The sequence below is a fragment of the Labeo rohita genome, unplaced genomic scaffold, assembly GCF_022985175.1.
Source record: "Labeo rohita strain BAU-BD-2019 unplaced genomic scaffold, IGBB_LRoh.1.0 scaffold_537, whole genome shotgun sequence".
NCBI classification, from domain to species: Eukaryota; Metazoa; Chordata; class Actinopteri; order Cypriniformes; family Cyprinidae; genus Labeo; species Labeo rohita.
The window spans coordinates 37,479-52,227 of NW_026129459.1; the positions used below are offsets into that span (position 1 = coordinate 37,479).

Consider the following 14,749-nt stretch of genomic DNA (forward strand, 5'->3'; position numbering starts at 1 on the left):
TTTCTTTGCATTCATTCCTCGTTGAAAATAATCAGTAGACCTAGTTATAAGATCTTACAAAGCAATATCGTTTATGCACAATCTCTGGCTGGAACAACCACAAAACATTTAACCTCACGTGTTAACGAAAGATTAAACTTGTGTCCCTAATACATTATCAGAGTTGAATGTTGAATGACAAAGCAGGAGGTTAGAAGTACTTGCCCAGTTCACTGCAACACCAGTGTATCCTTGCCTTTGGTGCCGGTCTAGGCTATTTGAGTGGCCTTTGGACTTTTACATTTTATTTAGGGCTGTTAAGTGATTCAAATTTAATCAATTAGCCTATTTGATGTGCTGATTAATTTATATAATTAACTGCAAATTAATCACACATTAGTTTAGACTGAGAAACACCCTAAAGGATCATTTAAGCCATTATTGTATAATGTATATACTAATTTTAACGGAGTGTCTGTTTACACAAAGTGCAAATAGCCTAACTATTTACACTATCTCCACCCACCAATGTGTGATTGAGGTTGTCAGTATTACAAAAGATGATTGTAATCTAACAGCTCCTGTGGCATAGATGGTAAAACGTGTGTTGTAGTTGTTTTTGACCCTGGTCAACCAGGGTTAGCATCTTCCTTTTGTCTCATATCACATCACAAAGGCATTTATTTTCAAAAAAGGAAATAATTGAAAAGTTGAAAATAAAGTAGCGGGTAGGGTTAGGGTAGGTGTAGGAAGCGCTTTATATTGTCCCAATAGGGTGCCATCCATTTAATAATTTGAATTAAATTAAAATTTACGCTAAATATGTTATTACTGCATAATGTTTTATAATGTATACTGAGATGCAGATAGATTGCCACTATTTGCAATAAGTAACAGTGTAAATAGAATCTATAGCTATTTTCACTTAGTGTAAATAACATTTTGCTAAAAAATACTGCTATTTTTACTTAGTGCAAATAGCCACTGCCTAATTTTAAAGCATGATCTTTGACTTGTATTGCTTTACATTTGAGGTGTAAGTGTTTGTAGGCTATTTATGTAGCCTATTACACAATATAAGATGTTATTGTAGTTAGAAAATGAATCATATGTGGTTGTTGTTCTTGCAGGGTTGATAATCCATCATCTCATCCTCTCCATCATGATGCTGTTTTTTCATGTGCTGATGCTGTCGCTCCTCTCCAGTGGTTCACCCAAAGTTGTGCAGAATTTTGAGAGTGAATGTGATGTTTTTTTTGCAAATAAAAAATCACCAACAGGATTTCCTGTAAAACAATATGAGAAGATCTGCCAAACTCTAAATAATGTTGTTTATTATGCCACACTCTATGACACTGTCAGCAAGATCCCTGTGTTCTCAGCCTACAAGTTTGAAGGACTAAAGGACTGCACAAGACTAAACAAATGGTACATTGAACCTCAAGTAAGTGAAATATTACTCTAAATTACTTCTGTATAGTTTTTGTATTTTATAGTGAATGAAGTCTTCTCAAATTGACTATTAATTGATATTACTAAAAATAAAAATAGTTAAAATATCAAACCAAGTTACATTTATTTAAAAGCAAAAATTAATTTTGTATAACACGTTATTGTTGGATGTCACATAATAAATCAACAGATAACCATCACCATCAGTGAAACATGTTCATGTTAACGTTATGAACTACAACTGCAGATGAACTATGTATATTAATAGCAATTACAAGCATGGCTCAGAAAAAAAACTAAATATAAGCAAAACAGGACATAACAAAATGTCTTTCCTGTTCATCCTCTTAGTCTTTTATTCAAAATAATTACATATAACCTTTAAAGGAGTCATGACATGGATTTTTTTATCATTATTATTTTAATATGTTCATTGAGGTTTACTTATACTGTTGTCCAAAAAATAAATAAATAAATAAAATAAAATGAGTATGTGGAAAAATGATTGTTCTCAACCCTCATTTTGAACCTCTCTCTTAAATTAACTGTTTTAAGAGGTGGGTCCTTTAAGGCTTGTTAGTAATTGTCCACTGTTATGATTGGCTAACATCATTGCATAGAAACCAGTATTAACGCCCCCTCCCTATTGCATGTAAGTGTTTTGACAATCAAAACATCAATGTCATCAAAATAAAATGGTCATTTCCAGACAGAGCATTATGAAATAATTTATTTATGGTGTGTGGTGCAGCAGCAGTCAAATCTAGTACTGCTTCATCTTTCAACAAATGTTTCTTTATAAACTCTCCATGACACTGTGCCTCGTTTACAAAACAATATCCTCCGAACAGTCCTCTGACATGATCTGGGATGCCATAAAAAATAAACTATTTACTTGTTCCTTATGCAGGGATCCTTCTCATATTTATACAAAGATGGGAATGAGCTGTTTAATCCAAATGCGTCAAAGTAAACATACTTTTACTCCATTTGTCCAATTGACAACAGACTCAAGTGTGTGGACTGTTTCAGAAAGTGAATGTGCATCTGTATACTGTATCCAGTCTAGACAAGATAGCGGCAGTGATTGTAATTTCTATTTGCATTTGACACAAGACTCACATTCAGCGTGATCAAGTGTCAAGCCATTAAGTGACTGATGCCAGTGGGCAGGGCCTATGGTGTCATTGACTATTCATCTTCTGTCTTGATCTGGAGGCGGTGTTTATGCAAACGACTGTGCCCAGGTGCCCTTAGATCCAAAATGAACTGTTTTTGAAGCTTGATTAAACAAATGCTTTGTTTATAATGAGGAGGACGTTTTAAGATATAAAACTTGTATGATTTTTAATGAATATAGCAAAAGATCACAGCATATTTGATTTCTCATGTCATGACCCCTTTAAAGTAAAATATATTTTTTAAAAACTCATATACCTGTGCCACACTTACGCACACACTTATGTTGTGCATCCTCCTTTTTCTATGATAACATTTTTAAGTCTTCTCTTTAATTGTGTAATAAGTTTAAAGAAAACATAACTAGGGATTTGATATTGACATGTGACAAATATATTACATGTGTAGTAAATTACAAAACTGAATAGCAGAAGGAGCTGTATGGAAAGGTGGTAGTGAAAAATGTGTTTAACTATAATGAAGAACAACAATAGATTTGGCCTTAAAGTGTTTGCTGTGCTTATTTTAAGCTTTGTCTGACAGAGTTACTGTAACATATTAATTAGTATGATTTTGTTAATCCTTTAATGTGAACTGTTTTCAAGCTCATGATTTCAATTTAATATTGCAGCTTGATGATACAAATCAATTACCAAGCATGAAATTCGTGAAAGATGTGAAAATGTGTCAAACAGTTTTAAATGTGAAAGAAACGTGAGGGTGCTAAATCAGATAAATTATCCTAAAATAAAGGAGAGATTGCTAATATGTGACCCTGGACCACAAAACCAATTTTCATAAGGGAAATTAAATAAATAAGCTTTCAATTGATGTATGGTCTGTTAGGATATAACAATATTTGCCCGAGATACAGCTATTTTTGAAAAATGATAAATACATAAAAATGATAAATGACTGGTTTTGTGGTCCGGGGTCACATATATGTGTAGTACATCTGTAGTACAACTGTTCTTATCCTCACGTTTTCAATTGATTCATGCAGCTTGACGACAATGATAATGGATCACAAGACATGAAATTCGAGAACTATGTGAATATACAAGGACTTGGAAACCGTCAAGCTCTCAACAGCGACTATAGTATGTCTGAACATGACAAAGGTCATCTGGAACCAGTTTTCCAGGCAAACTCACAGGGCTGTGCTGATGCCACCTTCACTCTCACCAATGCTGCTCCACAAAACCCCTCTTTTAACCGAGGTCAGTGGAAGAAACTAGAAGGACAAATGGCAAAACATCTGTCCGATCACTGTCTACCGAAAAAGTATTCTGTTTACATTGTGACAGGGGTCGTACCAGGTACTAAAAACATAAAAAATAGAGTGATCGTGCCTAGCCATTTTTGGACTGCATACTGCTGCTTAGATCAGAATAACAAATGTAAGATTTCAAGTGGGTTTATTGGAGAGAATGAGAACAATCCTCCTGAAGAAAAAACTGTGAAGAATTTAGAGACACAGTTGGCAAACCTTTATCAAGTCACATCTCTTAAGTTGTTTGATAGCTCTACAGAATCCCCCATCCCCCAACCTCACCCCCAAAAAAGAAGCAAGAAATCAAAATCAAAAACTGAAGAAAAAAAAAAAAGGATTTTGAAATTAACTAATGTCTGAAAGAAAGTTTATTAAGTGTTGTTTGTTTTATTTTGACTAAATGTTCATAATTATCAGCTGAATCATAAAAAGAGCTTTAAAATCTCCAGTTTTCTATGTAATTCTCCAATTGATGTTTGTCTGTAATGAATAATCAAAGCAATTATAATGTGCATAAATGAAGTAGCATATAGTAAATATATTCTATTCATTGTGTTTATGTCTGTGAATGCATATGTATCCAAGTATATCTCTGTGTATGTTTGAACGTGTTTACCTATGTGTGCATGTGTTACTTTTTTTTTTTTGAGATATATCCTTGACGTTATTCTGTACTGCTCTGTAATTGATTTCAGTTATTCTAAATAAAAATTCTAATCACAAAAAAGTGTTCATATGTTGAATGACAAAGCAGGAGCTTAGAAATACTCGCCCATCTCACTACAACACCAGTGTGTCCTTACCTTTTGGTATGTACTGTAATATTTAGAGCTTACTTTGGCCTATTAAATTTTATTCTTTATCATTTGCTGATTATTCTGCTGCTTGGATGACAATAAGAAATGTCAAAGCTCAGGAGGATTTATCAGAACGAACGAGAACATTGCTCCTACATGAGCTAGAGATAATTCAGCTTTTCAGTTGTTCGATAGCTCTACAAAACCCACAAAGCAAGCAAAAACTTTATTACACATTTTACAATTTATAAATATTTGACTGTAGTTAATTAGATCAATTGTTAAGTGTATAAATTAAGTGTGTCATACTATTGTTCTGATACTGGACAAACTGATATTTTCTGACGGGATCTGACATCCGGGGCTGGATCTTAATTGTCTAGGCATGGAGACAATGATCTAACATTTTGGCGTTGTCAGCAGGATGGAATAACACAGAGCTCCATAAGAGGTACTGAACTATACCTGAAGGATCCTACGATCCTCAAATGCAAACTTTGTGTGTTTTGCCTCAGAGCAACCATACATTTGTGTTGTGTTTTGCTTTCTTTTTATATATTCTTCATTCATTCATTTGTTCATTTATAATCATTAATCATTTCATCATTTTATTATTCCATTTAATCATATAATCTTTTATAATAATCATTATAGTCATTTATATATTCATTTTATTAATTCATTAATTGATTAGTTATTTGTATTATATTATAGTTGTTTTTTATATATTTTTTCCATTGTTGTTTAGTCTTATGACAGTGTGGCTTCAAGGGCTGTTCGTCTTCATGAATAAGAGATACAAGGGAATGTTTACAGAAACTCAAGGTTTATGGGATGCTGTGAATCAGTTTGGTATATTCAATAAACTCTGCTCCTTTTATCCTTACGTCGTCTCCTGCTTCTGCTCTTCACTTTCATTGGCTTTTTCCTCAGTCAACTTCTTGGCTGGCACGTCCTGATTTTGCTGAGTTAGATGTGTTCCTGGGTCAACATATTTTGTGTGACTTATATGGAAGTGCAAGGAGGAGACATTGTGATGCTTATGGCAGACTATAAAATGCCAGTTTTTGATCTTCTTCCTCGCCACACCTCCGGTGAAGACTTTCTCGCTGTTATTTTGAATTTGTTGCTAATGAGTTATTGTTATATTAAACCGAAACCATGTCAAATGATAATTTGCTTAAACCTCTCTTAACCCTTTCACGTGTACGATTACACTGGTGTGACCATTCTTGGCTGGTCCCTGAAGCGTAAGATCACACCGGTGTGATTCTAACGTTCAGCGCATCACGTGATCAACTGCTGAATTCAAATCTGCTTTGGCACTTTGGTTGGAGCTAAACCAGATCAGACGCGCTGAGCGCTTGTCATATTATCATAACTATTCCGTGTTTTTAACCGTATAATACTTATTTTAGGTTCCAGACATTTAAATACACATAAGTCCTAGTAAACGACACGTTTATAGTTTGCAAAATACAAGCTGATGTCTATTGAAGCGGCAATAATGATCCTTACAAATGTTATCTGACGACATGTTTTACTGATATACACATTGTGTAAGTAACTATAAAGTTTACCCTGCTCTTCTCCCAGCTCACCAGAGACTTACTTTAATGTTTTTCTGGAGGAGAGGATGAATTTGCATCTTGTAAATCTTGTATCATAATTATTTCATAATTGAACCTGAAAGAATTCCTTCTAAGCCCCATTTCATAATTTCATTTCATAATATTCATAATTATTTCATAATTGAACCTGAAAGAATTCCTTCTAAGCCCCAAGTGACCGGACCAGACTGATCTAGTCAGGACAACTTCAGAGAATATTGAACGGTTGACTGCTCACAAAATCCATCAGGTGAGAGCTGTTTCATTAGCAATGGATTTGGCTTACTATGATGGTAAAAATGTGGCTTAGGTATGTTAGATCACTGTCTCCATGCCTAGACAATTACGATCCAGCCCCGGATGCCAGAGCTCGTCAGAAAATATCAGTTTTTCCAGTATCAGAACAACTCGTCAGCAGAGTAGTCTAATACCCAAACCCTGTTAACAGGAGCTCTTGTCTGGTACCCAAAATACCCAAAACACTATTAACAGTCTGATTTTACCAAGTACGACATGTTCCTGGATCAACATCTTTGTTGACCCTGGACCAACATTGTGATTAACCAATCAGATTTGAAAACTCAGTTTATAGTTTTTGTGAAGTTTAGGCCTACAATCATGTTTGGTGCTTGTACATCAGTGTCATTCATCTATTATTTCCTCTGATTTAGGGATTACTCATGGGTGTAAGTTAGGTTTAGGTGTAGGGATGTGGTAAAGATTAAATTTTTGGATTAAAATGTTGCAGGGTCAACAAAATTTGTTGACCCAGGAACACATCTAACTTAGCAAGCATATGATACGTGCAGTTTCACACATGCTCAGATGTTGCGAGTGTCACAAGTTCAACCTGGAAACTGCAGCATCACCCTGAGTATCACAAATTCAGACTGTACAAACACATTAATATCAGTTGCAATCAGACAAACCCATTCTTGTCTTAATTAACTTTCATAACATTTTAGTATCTAAAGCAAAGCATATTTTCCTATACTGCAATATCATACTTCTGCAATTAAATGCAACATATCTTTTATAGCTAAGAAAAGTAAAATAAAAGCAATCATCTTTTTAGGAGGTCCATCTGCAACCATTTTGCAAATGCATCTTCTTTACAATATAACAACATTTCATTTGAGCTGTTCACACCTCTCACACACACTTTACATTTTAGTAACCCTTAGAGGTGAGAGCAGTGGTTTGAAGTCTCAGTGTTTCCAAATCATCCATAACAGAATTTAATTCAGAATAAAAATCATTCAAAGCAATCATTTTCCTCACCAACTATTATCCTCTTGTTTATATCTCCTTGTTTTCTGATCAATTGAATCAATTCCCTTAGTATAAAAATTATCCTTTGATGCTCCTCCGGTTTTCTTTCATCCTTGCGTCTGAAGTTTCCTCCTTTCCTCTTTCTTATTCAGCTTGATTTACCGCCTCTGTTTTTCTGGTTCATTACAGATTGTTCAGGAAATGGCACATTAACATTGCCAGCTGATATAACAGATCAAAATTATGTAGAATTATTAGCCAAAATTAAATGGATACATATTAGTCATTGTGAATTTGCTCATTAATTTTGAATGGGACCCGGCAAAATGCTGTAGGATGGAGTCATGAGGAAGAACCTTGTCTTTTAGTGACTTGGGGGCTGATATGATGAAGATATGGCTATGATGATTAGCTTTCACCAGACCACAGTTTAGTCGCCAACCGGTCTCTATGTTCTTTGTTTATCTATTGAGGTTATAATGGAGTCAGAATAATTCCAATAAAGTTTAAGCAATCTATTTTTCAAGACGAACAGTTTCTGTTTTCCGTTCTCGTTTTTTTGTGTTTTCACAGATCATTGTCAGCGACCTTTCAGAAATTCACTGAGAGGTTTGAGCCTTATCATAAGGGGGACAGTTTGTGTTGACAAACAATGGCAAACAGAATAACAGGAACTTCAGGGAACGTCAGAGAAAGAGACGGAACTTCGCAATCTTCAAACTCACGGTGGTTCTTTGGGAAGAAAAGAACTAACTGCAGAGACATTTAAAGAGCAGACTACCGAGACTCTTCCAGAACTGACTCCTGAGACATTTCATGCATAGAGACATTCTGAGCTACATTTATATTTTTTATATTAGTTAAATCTTAAAAGATTCTTAAGAGAATTTTTCCTCAGTTCTCTCTCAATAGTGGAATTTCAATGCACATGTATTACCATTATCTGATTTGTTTTTGAATGGTTGAATGGTGCCTTCCAATTAACAATTCTAGTTCCAAATTGATAAACCTGACAGGCAACTTGAGTTAATACTTGGGCACAGAAATGTGGTAAAAGCACATGCAATTAGAATTGGTAAAGAACATGTCTTTAACAACAAGTTTTTGGAAATTCAGATTGTACCAAATCACAGGGTGAAACTTGATGAATCATGTAAAGTGAAAGCAGTTTAAGTTTTGCAAGTAAGTAGCTAAACTTGATTAAGGATTATGGTCCTTAATATGTGAGACACATGGTTTTGATCAATAGTGGGACACTTTCTAAAAGCTTTAGTCACAATTTCAAGAGTGTCAATCATCTTACTTGTGTACATTTCCATAAGAGTGTTGATTTGCTTTATCAGATTACTGTTTACTGTTGTATGACAACAGTCAGAGACAATCTCCCTTAACCGATGCTGGTATGCGGTATGACAGAAGCGACCTGTTCTTTTGAACATGTAGAAGGGAAGAGTATGGCCTGATCACCCAAACTTTTCAAAGTATGTTTTGATAAAGTTTGATAAAGTTTTGATAAAGTTTGCTTGCAATAATTATTTTATGTTGTCATATATGATTAAGAATCAGTTTGGAATAACAGTACTTGTTGGATTTGTGTTCTTCAGAAGAAGTCTGAGCATTGAGACATACGCAGCTAAGACTATTCAATAAATTCTGCTCCTTTTTATCATCATTACTTCGTCTCTTGCTTCTGCTCTTCATTTTCACTGGTTTTTTTTCTCAGTCAACTTCTTGGCTGATAGAAGACCGTTAATAGTGTTTTGGGTATTTTGGGTACCAGACAACACCTCCTGTTAACAGGGTTTGGGTATTAGACTACTCTGCTGACGAGTTGTTCTGATACTGGAAAAACTGATATTTTCTGACGAGATCTGGCGCCCGGGGCTGGATCGTAATTGTCTAGGCAAGGAGACAGCGATCTAACAGTGTTTTCGACTTCAAGAAGCACAATGCAGACCGATCGTGTATGACATTAAAGTACCGTGGGAACGAATTGAGAGTATATTGCTGTGTTCACACCGTATCGCAATGGACTACTTGCGCAACTGTCTGTCCACTTTCTACTTGTTACAGCGCACGTACATACAGACAGTTTCTTATGAGAATGCAGATTATTACAACATTTTAGGGCTGGCATTACAAAACAAAAACCAAAAAAAAAAAAATAAAAACAATTAATCATATTTTCTGCGTTCCCTGGTAAAAAAAAACAAAAAAAAAACAGCATATGCTGGTAGGTACGTTTTGATGCTGGGATGCTGGTTAGGTATTGTTTGATGCTGGTTAGGTATGTTTTGGTGCTGGTTTAAGATGGTCATTTGCTGGTTTATGCTGGTCATGTTGCTGGTCAAGGACCAGCATAAATCAGCAAAGGACCAGCTTAAACCAGCAAAGGACCAGCTTAAACCAGCACCAAAACATACCTAACCAGCATCCCAGCATCAAAACATACCTACCAGCATATACTGGTTTTTTCACCAGGGTTAACATGAATCATATTCAACCTGCTGAAAGGTTAATATAAATATATTTCCCTATGTGCATTCTGAATAATAAATATATTTCCCCACTAACCTGCGCATTCTAATGAACAGTATTTTTCTTTTACTGATCATACTTCTTTTACTGATTTCATACCTGATGAATGAATATTGAATATTCGTATTTTGGCATTAGGCTACATACAGTGAAATGATGACAGAATATGACAGAATATTTGACTAACTAATGACTAACATATTTAATACAGATAATATAGGTTCATTATGATCTTATTCATCAGGCGTGAACGCAGCATAAGCAGAGCCTATGTTGTTCAGGTGGTACAGCGTTCATGTGGTACAAGTCGTAGCTCACAGAAGACTCCCAGTTCACAAGTTGTAATTACAAGTTTTACGAGGACGTGAACGCTTTTTACAAGTTGGAATCTCATAATTACGGGAATTCCAATATGGCGTGAAGGCACCTGTAGCTCTTAAATATGCTCTGAAATTGCTCTTGCGGTACTTTAATGTCATACACTGATCGACCTGCGCAGCACCGCTTCAAGCTGTGGCTGCTGGGCATGAGCACATCAATATAGCATAATTTTGGTCACACTGTACAACAATTACTGTTTTTGCATTATTGTAAGGGTTAGGTTTAGGGTTGGGGTAGGTGTAGACGTCAATAAAACACAATCTAATGAGTAGAATTTTTTTTTTTTTCAAAATCAAAAATTGTAGTCTCCGGTCAAAGTTGTATCCCGTCTAGCCGCAACTGTAAAACAAACGTAATGAAAACATAACTCATGGAGCAAAGAAAGCACATGATAAGGTCACATGAGGAACATAGACTAGACACTAGACTATGGACGCAACTTCAAAATAAAAGTTTAAAGGGGTCATCGGATGCTAAGTTCACTTTTACATGCTGTTTTAACATTAATGTGCATTGGCAGTGTATGTGCAAGTCTACCCTATATATTGATAAAAATCCATGCAGTGGTTTTTAATTAATCTGAGTCGCTGAAGATGCAGTGGATTACGTTTGTTTGTGAAGGGAATGCACCTCCTGATCTACATATATCCGTCTATGTTCGCGCGAATCATTCATGATCCAGCTTCACTTACAGCAGAAGTGAGTATAAGGGTTTTTTTTATGAATCTTTGCGATTGCCTTTCCTAATAATGTGCTAGCTAGCAAGTTTAGCGGCTAAATGTGTCTAAATGCTGCTAAATGCGGCTAAAGTAAACAGGCTTGTCACTCCACAGACAGAAGAGAGGGGCGGGGCGAGCAGAGCTCATGACCAGAATGAGATGATTTTTGCAGAGCTGATTTTGGCAAGGTAAAAGGTTGTTGTTTTACACTACCATTGAGAATATTATAGACTTTTCATTAAGACCCTAAAGAATCATATCAACTTGTGGAAAATGGGCATCCGATGACCCCTTTAAAATGCATGAACATGAAGAAAACCTGAAACAAATGTGACAATTATGTGTAGTACACTGCAAAACTGAATAGCAGAAGGAGCCGTTTGGAAGGCAGGGGTAGTGATTAATGTGTCTAACTAGAATGAAGAAGAACAATAGATTTGTCCTAAAAGTATTTGCCGTGCTTACTTTAAACTTCATCCAACAGAGTGGCTGTCACATATGATTTTGTTTCTCCTTTAACATGAACTGTCCTTAACCTCATGTTTTCAACTGATTCACTATTGCAGCTTGATGATATTAACATGAAATCTGAGAACAATGTGAAAATACAAGGACTTGGAGACAATCAAGCTCTCGATAAATACTATGAGAACTCTGGCTATGACCGAGATCATCTGGCACCAGTCTACCAGGCAAACTCACAGCTGTGCTGACGCCACCTTCACTCTCACCAATGCTGCCCCACAAAACCTCTTTTAACAAAGGTCTGTGGAGGGCACTAGAAAAAAAAATGGCAAATGAACTGTCCAATCAGTGTCCACTGAAAGAGCATTCTGTTTACATTGTGACAGGGGTTGTACCAGGTGCAAGTAAAATAAACAATAGAGTAAATGTGCTTAGATAAAAATAACAAATGTCAGATATTAAGTGGGTTTATTGGAAATAATGAGAACAATCCTCCCCAAAATAAATGTGTGAACGATTTAGAGAAAGAGTTGGCACCGCTTTATAAAGTCACTTCCTTTGAGTTGTTTATGAAACAATGCGTTGAGTGCTCTACAGAATCCCCAGTGAAGAAGAAATACAAATCTGAAAAAAAAAGTTCTTTCAGTATAAAGCTTTATTGAACCATTGTCTTACAATAGCTCAAAAAAAGCTTTATTTTAAGAATCTTTATCTTTTTTTTATTATATCTGACTACATTTTCATAATCATTAACAGAATCAAAGAACATTAAAACCTTAAAACACAGGATTTACATGCATTTCTCCAGTTATCCTATATGTTCGACTGTAATGAATAATCAATTATAATGTGCATAAATAAAGTGCATAAATAAATTGCACTATAATGGAATAAAGAAACTGAAACCTAAGCTTGGAAAACACATTTGATGAGCTTTTTAAAAAAATAAATCAACTGTGAGCGTTCAGCCATTCTGCCACTTGGCTAAAAGAGCATGTCAGCAGATATATATGGGGCCACTGTATTCTATATCCAGTGACAGATTTCAGAAATTATTTACTTCAAAGCATTATCTTTTATAAGCAAGCACAAGCTTGTTAGGTGGATTTAGGGGCTTTGTTTTAATTTGTATTGTAAACATAGGGAGATAAGTAGTGGATCAAGTTTGTGTGCCTCATTGTACATTTCCTTAAAAGTGCTCATGTGCTCAAAAGCTGTAAAAGAATTACTTTAAATTGAAGATCTGTTCAATTATCTGAAAACTTGTTTCCATGGTGTGTTCATTTGTATTCACTGTATTCATACTGTATTTACTGTGTTTATGTGTGTGCATGTATGCATGTGTATCTGTGCTTGAACATGTGTACATACATGTGTATGTATATGCACATTAATTACTTCTTTTTTTCATATCCTTAATGTTATTCTATACTGCTCTGTAATTCGTTTCAACTATTCTAAATAAAAATTATAATTAGAAAAAAAGTGTTCATATGTTAAATGACAAAGCAGGAGGTTAGAAATTCTCACCCATCTCACTACAAAACCAGTGTATCCTTGCCTTTTGGTATACTGTAATGTTTATAGATCTTACTTTGGCCTTTTACATTTTATTCTTTAACATTTGTTGATTATTCTACTGCTTGGATGACAATAAGAAATGTCAAAGCTCAGGAGGATTTATCAGAACGAATGAGAACATTGCTCCTATACATGAGCTAGAGATAGATTAGACAAACCTTTAGAATTCAGCCTTTTATTTGTTCGATAGCTCTACAAAACCCACAAAGAAAGCAAGAACTTTATCTCACATTTTACAATTCTTAAATGTTTGACTGTAGTTAATTAGATCAATTAAGTGCATCATATTGCACTAACATGAAATAAAGATATTTTTTCAATATTTCACCCTGTTTTGTCACACTTCTCAAGCCTCAATGACAAGCAAAAATTTGATTAAAAAGAAGTATGAAGAAATCATTTTTTTCACATAGGTGAATTACGAAAATGAAATTGAGACATCACATTTCACTAAATTGAGAGAGTATATAAACATGAGCAAGGGGAGTGAAATCATACAAGGACGGGTGAAAACAAGCTTCTTGTAAAGAACAGCTATTAGTGGTGAGTAACAGTTCTATAGATGCATTTTAAATTCTACTTGTTATACTTATGCTGTTTTAAGTTATTTTTATACTATAAGTTTAAGTTATATATTTTTTGATTTATTATATCATTTAGTTATATCATTTGTTAAACCTGTGATATGTGATCTTCATTTTTGCTATCACTTTACACACAATTACACCAGCAACTGTACAAATATTTGTGTAATTTGTCAAATGTACCTAGTTATGTAACTAACTAATGTAAGTAGTTAATTCTGTCCTAAAATAAGTTTAGTCAACTTGAAATGTTAAGTTGTACTAAATAACAAATTTTTTTGTAATAGCATTAGAACCAAACAAGTATATGCGAGTGTCAACTACAATAATCAAACATACAAACAAACATTAAACAAAAAATGTTCAAATAATGTTTCTCTCTCACACACACACTTTGGACAATAATAGTTTGTTTGTCTGTTTATTCGTCAGAGTGATTTTTTTCCATATTGTTTACAAGGTCTTCTTTATGGGGGATACATAAAGCATAGACTACAGTATAAATACAATATAGCTACATCTAAATCACATATACTTTTTAGACTTTTGACATGTTTTTATACTTTTTTATGCCTTTAGTATGGACTAGGCTATTTTTTAGAGCTGTCTTTGGGCTTTTACATTTTATTTAGGGCTGTGAAGTAATCCATTTTTTTCTCAAATGAATTAGCCTACCTGATGTGTCGATTAATTAATTGAATTTATCGCAAATTAATCACACATCAATTTAGGCAGAGAATACCCCCTAAAGGATCATTTAAAGCCGTAATTATATATAGTATTATATAAGTTTATAGCTTGAATTCTGTAGCGAGATCATGTAATTACCTATTACACAATGTAAGATGTTTAGTTATAAAAACAATCACGTGTGGTTGTTGTTCCTGCAGAGAACTTGATAATCCATCATCTCTTCATC

At 34.6% G+C, this 14,749-nt stretch overlaps 1 protein-coding gene across 1 annotated transcript; it reads left to right on the forward strand.

Moving 5' to 3' along the window:
* The first annotated feature begins 1,141 nt into the window (after positions 1 to 1,141).
* LOC127161050 (endonuclease domain-containing 1 protein-like) lies at positions 1,142 to 11,913 on the forward strand. Its single transcript, XM_051103690.1, has 3 exons — positions 1,142 to 1,423; positions 3,614 to 4,108; positions 11,767 to 11,913. The coding sequence occupies exons 1-3, from the start codon at positions 1,142 to 1,144 to the stop codon at positions 11,911 to 11,913; spliced, it is 924 nt and encodes a 307-aa protein (XP_050959647.1).
* Positions 11,914 to 14,749: the final 2,836 nt, after the last annotated feature.